General features: G+C 37.0%; 1 protein-coding gene across 4 annotated transcripts in view; it reads right to left on the reverse strand.

Annotated features, from left to right (window-relative positions):
• PMS1 (PMS1 homolog 1, mismatch repair system component) overlaps window positions 1-11720 on the reverse strand; it is a 103892-nt gene that overhangs the window by 23657 nt on the left and 68515 nt on the right. For all 4 annotated transcript variants that reach the window (XM_004385584.2, XM_023739886.1, XM_023739887.1 and 1 more), the window contains 2 exons: window positions 853-975; window positions 167-310 (listed from right to left, as the gene is read on the reverse strand). In XM_004385584.2, coding sequence (XP_004385641.1) covers window positions 167-310; window positions 853-975 — 267 coding nt within the window. The remainder of the gene's footprint in view (window positions 1-166; window positions 311-852; window positions 976-11720) is intronic.

The following is an 11720-nucleotide window of genomic DNA, read 5'->3' on the forward strand; positions in this document are numbered from 1 at the left end:
TAACAAATGTTAGGGGAAATTATGAAAATTATAAATAGACCACAAGATTTAAAACAAGGATAAAAAAGAAAAATAAAACAAGTCTTTTTTCTTATGAAAATAGTTAGAATTGTATAAGTTTGTAAATAGCACAAATTAATATAAAAAATTGTCTGAAAAAAGGTACCTTATTCTGTAGTAATACTTGACTTTTATCTGGTGTTAAATTTACATCTACATCAGCTGTAGGCACATCAATTTTTAGAAGGAAAATGGGATACAAACGAGTAGTTTCCTTTAGGAACTTCACATTGTAATAATGCCGGATTAACTAGAAACATACATAATGAATAAAAGACAAAAATACCATGTAAATAAAGATAGTATTGCCAAACTTAAATACCACAAGGAGCAGATTCAATTGAGAAACTGAGTGCAGGTAAATACGTATTAGGAAAAGCAGTTGTCTAAGTAGTAATACTCATTTAGAGGCCTTGAACCTACTGAAGCATGAGTATTCTTAAGTACAAATATCCAGTACAAGTGGCTTCATGGTTAAAAGATAAGAGTCTTGTGGATGCTTTAAAGGCATAGGGTTCAAATCCAAACTCTGCTAACTTCTTGGCTGTGTAACCTAAGAAAGTCACTTAATATCTTAGTTTCCTCACTATACATGGTATAATAATACACAATAAAGAGTAAATGAGAAATCATATGAAAAGTTCCTGGCACAATGCTTAATAAATGTTATCCTATCTCCTTTTCTTTATTTTAGAGCAGATTCTTAGAAGTAGCTCTTTTAACAATTTGACAAATGACAGAGCTGGTTTTTACTTCTGATTCAAGTGATATATTTTTTCTATAAGAGATTACCTTTAATATGTCTCTTTGATGTATTGGTCGATTGTTTATAAAGATGAAACTCCTTTCCGGAGTTGAAAGACTTGTGAGAGAGTGGTCTGCATCATGCTTTGGAAGAAATCCACTTAGATAAATCTATAATTGTAATACAACAGAATTAATTTAATATGCAATGTCACCAATAAATGTGATTCCATGGGTCTGGCTATACACAGTATGTTAAAAGGCATAAAAAACAAACAAATGGATTTTCATACTAAGGTGTACTGAGCCATATGCTTAAGCATTAAACCTAAAGAAAATGCCAAAGCATGTTAAAATAATGTCCTCAGCTCTTAATGCTCTCTTTTGGAACTTCACTTTAACATTTCATAAAATCTTCATGAATGGTCATACTTTTAAATATTTAACTGTCAAAGGATACAGAATAGATGCTAATCTATGTTCCATTCTATCTTTTATCCTTTTAAAGTTTCTTTCCTCAAATTATTACTTTTTCCTGGCTGTTTGTCTTTTTCTCTCTAACTACCTTTTCCTGTAAAGAAGTGGCTGTTTTTATCTATAAGCCCAGGGATTGGGTTTTTATATTTCAAAGTTTAAAAAAAAAAGAAAAAGAAAAACCCTCTTTAAATTCACTTTCTCAGGGGTAACACTGTTGTAGTTTATCTTCGTTTTTGTTAGGGAAATTTCCACAAAAATTTTGCTGATTATTTACATTCTATCTGTCTGTATTTTAACAGATGTATGAAGCGGAAGAAAACGAAGGAAGATCCTAGAAGCCCCGAGAGAAGAGAGAGATACAGAGGAGCTAGAAGGCAGGAGAAACACTCCTACTTTCTCCTCTAGCTAATTAACCTAGCTAAAGGCAATACAAGGAGCCCGGTAGCGCAGTAGTTAAGTGCTTGGCTGCCAACCAAAAGGTCGGCAGTATGAACCCACTAGCTACTCTGTGGGAGAAAGATGTGGCAGTCTACTTCCATAAAGGTTTATAGCCTTGGAAACCCTGTGGGGGCAGGTCTACTCTATCCTATCACTATGAGTTGGGATCAACTCAACAGCGATGGGTTTTTATAGGCAGTATACAGATTTATTAAGAACCCAGTATAAAAAGCCAGACTGATTTGGTTTGAATCCCACCTCCACTACTTAATAGCTATGTGATCTCGCTCAAGTTATTTAAAATACAGGCCTATAATCTCTTATCTGAAACAAGTGGAACTAGATATGTTATTGTTAAGAAACACTAATAGCAAAACTTCAGCCTAGGTTAATAAGATAAGCCAGCAAGCAGTGGGGGTGCTATTTTTAGTTAAGCAGAAATCATGAGGCTCCTTACCCACATAGCAAGTGGGCTGTCACCTATGTCTATGGTTATCCCTGCCCTTGGAAACAGTGTTTAAGAAGATGCATTACCAATTTTAGAACACTAAGTGCATTACTGTCACAGTGCCAAATTGTGCCAATTTGTAAAAATAAATTAATAAATCCAGATAATCCATTACAAAATGATACTACTTAATTAACTATAAAACTTCACAGCATTTATTAATGGTTGTATAATTTACCAGGTAATATGAGATCCTCTTAAAGCACCTCCTGACCAGCAGAGAGAGTCTTTGAAGTCTCTGCAAGGTTCATGGATTAAAAAAAATCTGTTCTGAAGAAGAATTAAGAATAAAATAAAGAAAAATTATAAAATATTGCTAGTGCTTTCCTTTTATACCATCTTGGTTGGCCACTGAATCATTACTATTACTTCCAAATACTGAATTTTGAATATGGCTCACCATAACCTTAAGAACGAACAAATGATATTCAAGTTATATGAAAAAATAAAATAAAATGACAAAATCTTATAAAATGCTAATAAAAAGTAAAAATTAGGCTTGTTGTTGTTAGTTGCCGTTGAGTTGATTCCGACTCCTGGTGACCTCATGTGTGTCAAAGTAGAACTGTGCTCCATAGGTTTCTCAATGGCTAACTCTTCAGAAGTAGACAGCCAGGCCGTTCTTCTGAGGCCCTATGGGTGGACTCCAACCTTCAACCTTTCTGTTCGTAGCCAAGCGTGTTAACCATTTGCACCACTATAAATGATGATGGTCTCCCTATAATCGGGCTCCTTTTTTCTTGCTTGCTATTTACTCTCCCAGAGTAATTTAACCTGTATCTACAATTTCAACAACTACATATACACCAGTGATGCTATGAAACAGATATAGCCTCTCTTTCTTTCTGGACTTGTATCCCCAAGTGTTTACTATCTTCAACTGGCTGTCACTAAAAATCTCAATTTCACCACATCTGGCACTTGATATATTATTTTATCCCACTTTTACCTTGCTGTCCAATTGGCTCCTCCTTGTATATTCCTTTAAAGAGCCCTGGTGGTGCAGTGGTTAGTGCTTGAGGGTAACCAAAAGATCCGTGGTTTGAACCCACCAGCTGCTCCATGGGAGAAAGATATGGTAATCTGCTTCTGTAAAGATTACAGCCTTGGAAACCCTACGGGGCAGTTCTTCTCTGTCTTACAGGGTTGCTATGAGTCAGAATCTACTTGACCACAATGGGTCTGGTTTTTCATATTCCTTTACCATGATAAAGAGCAGTGCCAGTAACCCAGTCTGTCAGACCCATCCCTCTTCTACTCCAATGCTACTGAAGTAACCCTGACTAGTCTCTAATGTGTCTTTCTTCTCTTTCAGTAAACCTCCATGACACTGGAGTTATGTCTCTAAAATAAAAATTTAAGTACTTCTGGTCAGGATAGTGGAGTAAGTTCATGCAGAAATTCCTTTCTCCCTCATCCCAACTGCAAATACTCAGCAGTGACTGATTAAAATCAATTTTAAAAGCATTTCAAAAGATCTAATCACATAAAAATAAGAAAAATATTTTTATGGATGTAAACCATATAATGGGGAGTGATAGCTGAAGTCAAAATCCCCATGTGCTACAGGATCAGAAACAATCTGGGTCAGTTGGAAATTAAATCCCAGTATGGGAACAGGAACAGAAAACGCCCATAAAAGGCAGGGGACTGAAATCAGTCTTTCCACTTGAAACATGGGACTGGGATAGGGTCCTCCGCCACCAACAAAAATGCTTAAAAATACTGTGACTACTGTGTGGTCTATTTTCCAGGGTCACAAGAAAGAGCAGACAGAACTCCAAAGACAAGAATAAGGCCAAGCCAAGGTGGCTACGGACAGGAGACTGCAAAATTCTTGGCAGGATGAGAGGCATGAACTACTAACATAACACCTGGTTTTGAATTGGGGCTGGGGAGCAAACTGCCAAACTGTTACGGAGGAGGGAAATGGAGAAAGAAAAAACAAAACAAAAAACACAATAGGTTCCCATTCACGATGACTCTGCAAATTAAAATTTCAAAGTATTAAAAATAGCAGAGAATGAGAAAATTTTCTCTCGGGAAAATAGAGATGATAGAGCAATAAGAAAAGGACTTTGAAATTAGTATGTAGAACATGCCAGAAAAAGAAAAATAGCATCTATTAAAAACAAAAAACAAAACAAAAAAACTCAAAGTAAAGAAATCGAAACTGGTAGCTATGAAGTTTAGAACAAAAGAGTAAGAAAACGATGAAATTCTGAATCCTGGAAATAAAATACATAGTTTTGGGAATAAAAATCAAGCACTGCTGAGGAATTCGTCCAGAACTTAGCAGGGAATAAACAAAACAATCATAATAAAAAAAAACCTCACTGCTGTCAAGTCCATTGTGACTCATATCAACCCTACAGGACAGAGCAGAACTGCCTCGTAGGGTTTCCAAGGCTGTAATATTTACAGAAGTAAATTGCCACATCTTTTTCCCGTGGATTGGCTGGTGGGTTCGAAACAGACCTTCCAGTTAGCAGCTGAGTGCTTAACCAACGTGCCACCAGGGTTCCTAGCAGGAAATAATGCAGAGATAAAAATATCAAAGAGAAAAAAAACTTGAGTTCCATCATGTACTAAAAGGAGTTCCAGAAATTAGTGAAGAGAGGCAATGGAAGAAAAACAATACTTGAAAAGAAACTCTTTTGTTGTTGAGATTTGAAAAAAGATGTGAAATCTCAAGTAAAAAGTACACATTGAGAGCTTAAGTCATATGAATAAATATAAATCTACACATGCACACATCATAATAAAACTACACAATATCAAGCATAAAGATAAAATCCTAAAAGTTATTAGAAAGAAAAAAGATTCCTTACATAAGAATTACATCACTGATAGGCCTCATGAGTAACAATAGCTAGCAGCAAATAACGGAGTATTTGCTTTAAAATGCGGAGAAAATAACTATTACCAGAGCACTCTATCGATGGCTCAACTGCATTTCAAGAATTAGGGAGAAATAAAGTCATTCTTAGAAACTAAGAGTTTTAAATGCATGCCCTTGCTGAAAGAACTACCAAAAGATATACTTCAGCAAGAAAAAAGATGAAATTGAAGGAAGAAATGAGATGATGAAAGTAGCAGTGAGGAAAGACATAAACAAGATAATTAATGTAGGTGGCTGAAAAAACTAGTGTTTTGAGTTTAAAAATAAACTTCTAGAAGATAACAGCATAGGAGATGGAAAAAGAAATTCAGAGGCTTATGGAATTACAGTAAAATTCTTTTCTTATTTACAAGGAAGGCAGACATAATAATTTTAGAATCAACACAAAGTTATCTAAGTAGGTTAGGAAAAAAAAATTAAAGGGTGCTCATTAGAAGAATATAAGTGGAATTGATAACTTCTCAACTAGTAGAGGAATAAAAAGAGAATAAAGTAACTTTAGCAATCCAACAGAAGAAACGAAATAAAAAACAAAAAATAATACGGTAGAAATAAGTGTAAATATATAGTAATAAAATAAATGCAATGGATTAAACACAGTGTGCCAGTTATTAATTTATTGCCTCTAACTCCAAATTCATCCTTCGTTGCCTGATCTGCAAAAATGGATCAGAGAGGAATTCTGGGAACATGGCGCTATAAACAGAAGCACCACGCTGTCCCTCCACAGCAAAGACCTGAAAAACTAAGTAAAACAGAGACAAACGTCAATCCTGGAATCCTAAGCATCAAATGAAGAGATAAAGAACTCAACTAAGCACCGAATGGTATAGGAAACTGACAGAGAACAGAGAGCGAGGAGAGCTATGAGTGGAGGTCCCCTTTAAGTTAATGCAGCACGGATGCACCATCTTGCACTCTTGCCAGCGATCAGAGGACACGAAGTACGGGAGAGCAGATTCACGGAGCTTCCAGCAGGAGACAGAGCACCTGGTAACCAGTGAGACACGCTTTCCCATTCCCCACCCTGCCTCCCAGCAGGCAGATTACCGACTTCCCGGCAGACCAATTTGCTGCTTCCCGGCGGGCAGATTCCCAGCTTCCTGGACGGCCAATTTGCTGCTTCCAAGAGGATGGATTCCTGGCTTCCCGGAGGGCCAATCTGCCACTTCCCAGCGGGCCACGACTGTGGCACAGGAGGCGCTGGTTTCGTGCTGCGCAAATTCACCCCACCCACACCAGCTGGCTTCTTCAGTGCCATTTCATTGTTGCCAGTATTGCTTTTTTTGGCCTTTTCTGGTTTCTTCCATGCCTCTCACCTCCTCCCCATCGTTGCTCTCGAACACCTGACTCTGTGTACCGTCGTTGCTTCTTCTTGACAGGCCATGAAGCGCTGCTCAGCTAGGGAACTGCTTCCCTGGCCCATTTCCCCAGTCTGTGTGGCCATGCTGGTGGGATCCCTGGGGGCTTTTTTTCTCTTTTTATTTTTCTTTTCTTTATTTTTATTTGTTTTTGCTTTCTTTTTTCCTTTTATTTTTTGGTTTCTCGTCACTTTCTACTTACATTTTTTACTGTCTCCTGAATACCTGGCACTGTGTAACAACTCCACCCCTTATAGCAGGGCTATACTGTGCAGCTTGGGATCTGCTCCTCCGTCTGTGCAGCTGCAACAGTGAGATCCCTGGGTCATTTCTTTTTTTTAAACTAATTTATCTTTTTTTCCTTTTTATTTTTCTCCATTTCTCAGTTTCTTGTCTCTCCACTCTGATCGCAAGCTCCCTCAGCAATTTTTTTTTTTTTTTTGCTCCTGTTTCTCTCTCTTCTTTTCTATACCAAAACTAGCTCCACACATGACAACCTCCCACTCCCCCTAACTCCTGCCTATCTGCACTGTGTGCTGAACGTGGCAGTCCCAAGAAGCACAGGCACGACACACTGGAACCTGCACTGCGCTGACCACTGGCTCATCTTGTTGGCCCAAATATGTGCCACAAACAACCCATCCCAGCCCCTCCCCTTCAGCTGGACCTGCCCTGCTACACCATAGCTGAGGGACTGGTCCTGCCCACTGGACAAGGACATGAAAAATATCGTGGCCACAGACAAGTAAACAACAAAGAACACACACCCCACCTGCTCAGACATAACCAAATAAAACAAAAAAGTAGGCTGAAACAAACAAATCTCTAATCAATAAAAAAAGAAAATAACTACTGAATGTCCTGAAGACAGCAGACAATATCAAAACATATGAAAAACAGGACAGGATGGTTCCAGTAGTCATCTAACATAAAACACCAGATGACTTTCCAGTAGAAGAAAAGGCACTAGAACTACCTGACAGGGAATTCAAATCTCTCATATTCAGAGCGATCCAAGAGTTGAAGCAAAAAGCAGACAAAAATGAGGAAAAAACAGACAAATTCATGGAAAAGGCAGACAAAATTCATGAAAAATACAGACAAAACAATGGAAGAATTCAGGAAAACACAGGAACAAAATGCCAAAATAAATTCACAACTAGAAATCATACAAAAACAACAATTAGAAATCCAAAAGACAAACAAGATTTCAGAAATGGACAGTATCACAGAAGGGCTGAGAAACAGGTTTGAAACTATGGAAGACAGGATTAGCAAAACTGAAGACAAACACTTGGATACAACTTTGAGGAAAAATCAGAAAAAAGAACAAAGAAGAATGAAGAAACCCTGTGAATTATGTGGGATACAATCAAAAGCAAAAATCTGCTAGTGATCACAGTTCCAGAACAGGAGGAGAAAACGGAAAACACAGACAGGATCACTGAAGAACTGCTGACAGAAAATTCCCCTAGTATCATGAAAGATGAAAAGCTGACCATCCAAGAAGCTCAACGAAACCCATATAGGACAGACCTCAAAAGAAAATCACCAAGGCATATCATAATTACACTCACTAAAACCAAAGACAAAGAAAGAATCCTGAGAGCAGCTTGAGAAAAATGAAAAGTGACAGAGGAGAAACAAGACTAAGCTCTGATTACTCAGCAGAAACCATGCAAGCAAGAAGGCAATGGAATGACATAAACGCAACCTTGAAAGAAAAAAGTTGCCAACCAAGAATAATATATCCTGCAAAACTCTCGTTCAAATACGATGGTGAAATTAGGACATTTCCAGATAAACAGAAATTAAAAGGCTATGTAAAAACCAAAACAAACTTACAAAAATTATTAAAGGGAGACCTTCGGTTTGAGAACAAACAACATCAGACAACAGCCTGAATCTAGGACACAAGATCGCACCAGCCAGATACCAACCTAGGAAATGAACTGTAAAGGACTATTCAAATCCAAAAGATTTATGACAGGGAACTAGAAAGATTAATCTGCAAATGACAACAGTACCTGAACAACAAAACACGGAATAAACAGTGAAGTCATAGAACTTACTAATGGAGAGAAAAGCAAGGCAATACCAAGTAATAATAGACTAGTTCAAACTTAGGAAGATAAGGGTAAATTTCAAGGTAACCACAAAGAAAGTTAACAAACCTGCTCATCAAAATAAAGAAGAAAAACAAAGTCTCAGTAAAAACAAAATCCATAAAAACAAAAGAAAAAAAATCCACAAACAAAAGGAAGTCAGCACAGGAAAGTAAAAGGAACAAAGAAATCATCAGCACCACAAAAAAAAAAAGCACACAAAATGACAACAATAAACTCACACCTATCAATAATTACACTGAACATAAATGGCCTAAATGCACCCACAAAGAGGCAGAGAGTGGCAGAATAGATAAAAAAACAGGATCCATCATTTTACTGTCTATAAGAGATACCTTAGAAACAAAGACATAAATTTATTAAAAATCAAAGGATGGAAAAAAATATATCAGTCACCAGAAAAGAGCAGGAGTGGCAATACTAATCTCAGATAAAACAGACTTTAAAACAAAATCCCCCATAAAAGACAAAGAAGGGCACTACATCATGATTAAAAGGACAATCCAACATGAAGACATAACCGTAATAAATATTTACACACCCAATGACAGGGCTCCAAAATACATAAACTTTAACAGCAATGAAAAGAGAAATTGACAGTTCCACAACAGTAGGAGACTTCAACACATCACTCTCGGTAAAAGACAGAACATCTAGAAAGAAACTCAACAAAGATACAGAAGATCTAAAGGGCACAATCAGCCAACTTGAACTCACAGACATACATAGAACACTCCACCCACCTAGTTGCAAAGTACACATTCTTTTCCAACACACATGGAACATTCTCCAGACCACATATTAGGCCACAAAGCAACCCTCAACAAAATCCTAAACATTGATATAATACAAAGTAACTTCTCTGATCACAGTGCCATCGAAGTAGAAATCACCAATAGGAAGAGCAAGGAAAAAAAATTCATTACATGGAAACTAAATAACACCCTGCTTAAGAACCACCGGATAATAGAAGAAATCAAAAATGGAGTACAAAAATTCCTACACTCAAATAAGAATGAAAATACATCATACGAAAACCTTTGGGACACAGCAAAGGCAGTGATCAGCAGTCAATTTACAGCAATAGATGCACACATCAAAAAAGAAGAAAGACACAGAATCAAAACATTAGCTACACAACTCGAACAAACTCGAACAAATACAAAACAGCAAAAGAAGCCCACAACCACCAGAAGAAAGGAAATAATAAAGATCAGAGCAGAAAAATAAATAAAATAGAAAACAGAAAAACAATAGAAAGAATCAATAAAACCAAAAGTTGGTTCTTTAAAAGGATCAACAAAATTGACAAACCACTAGCCAAACTGACAAAAGAAAAACAGGAGAGGATGCAAATAACCCAAATAAGAAATGAAATGGGGGACATCACACAGATCCAACTGAAATAAAAAGGATCATAACAAAGTATTATGAAAAACTATACTCCAACAAATTTGAAAATCTAGAAGAAATGGACAAATTTCTAGAAACACACTACCTACCCAAACTCACAAATTAATGCTAAAAATCTGAACAGACCCATAATAAGAGAAGAAACTGAAAAGGTAATAAAAAAAAAAAATTCCCAACAAAACAAAGCTCTGGCCCAGATGGCTTCACTGGAGAATTCTACCAAACATTCAGAGAAGAGCTTACACCAGTACTACTCAAATTATTTCAGAACATAGGGAAGGAAGGGATACCTCCAAATTCATTCTATGAAGCCAGCATAACCCTGATATCAAAACCAGGCAAAGACACCACAAAAAAGGAAAATTACAGACCAGTATCTCTCATGAATATAGATGCAAAATTTCTCAACAAAATTCTAGCCAATAGAATTCAGCATCATATTAAAAAAAAAAAAAACACTACGATCAAGTAGGATTCATACCAGGTATGCAAGGATGGTTCAACAATAGAAAATCAATCAATGTAATCCACCACATAAATAAAATAAAGGAAAGGAATCACACGATCACCTCAATCGACGCAGAAAAGGCATCTGACAAAGTCCAACACCCATTCCTGATAAGGACTTTCAATAAAATAGGTATATAATGGAAATTCCTCAACATAATAAAGGGCATCTATGCAAAACCAACAGCCAACATCATTCTAAATGGAGAGACGCTGAAAACATTCCCCTTGAGTACAGGAACAAGACAAGGATGTCCTTTATCACCACTCCTATTTAACACTGTGCTGGAAGTCCTAGCTAAAGCAAGAAGGCAAGAAAAAGAAATAAAGGGCATCCAAGTTGGTAATGAAGTAAAACTGTCCCTATTTGCAGATGATATGATACTATATACGGAAAACCGAAAAGACTGCACCAGAAAACTACTGGAACTAATAGAAAGATTCAGCAGAGTAGCAGGACACAAGATAAACACACAAAAATCAGTTGGATTCCTATACACCAACAGAGAATGACAAAAAGGAAATCGGGAAAGCAATACCATTTACAATAGCCCCTAAAAAAAAAACAAAAAAACTTAGGATTAAATCTAACCAGGGATGTAAAAGACCTATACAAAGAAAACTACAAAACACTACTGCAAGAAACCAAGAGATCTACATAAATGGAAAAACATACCATGCTCAAGGATAGGTAGACTCAACATTGTGAAAATGACTATTCTACCCAAAGCGATCTATAAATACAATGCAAACCCGATCCAAACACCAACAACATTCTTTAAAGAGATGGAAAAACTAATCATTAACTTAACGTGGAAAAAGGAAGAAGCCCCAAATAAATAAAGCACTATTGAGGAAGAAGAATAAAGTCGGAGGACTCACACTACCTGACCTCAGAACCTACTATACAGCTACGGCAGTCAAAACAGCCTGGTACTGGTACAACGACAGATACACTGACCAATGGAACAGAATTAAGAACCCAGATGTAAATCTATACACCTTTGGTCACCTGATCTTCAACAAGGGCCCAAAGTCCATCAAATGGGGAAAAGACAGTCTTTTTAACAAATGGTGCAGGCAAAACTGGATGTCCATCTGCAAAAAAATGAAACAGGACCCATACCTCAAACCCTACACAAAAACTAATTCAAAATGGATCAAAGGCCTAAGTCTAAAACCAA

Source organism: Trichechus manatus, unplaced genomic scaffold (genome assembly GCF_000243295.1).
Source record: "Trichechus manatus latirostris isolate Lorelei unplaced genomic scaffold, TriManLat1.0 scaffold00142, whole genome shotgun sequence".
In the NCBI taxonomy this organism is placed as follows: domain Eukaryota; kingdom Metazoa; phylum Chordata; class Mammalia; order Sirenia; family Trichechidae; genus Trichechus; species Trichechus manatus.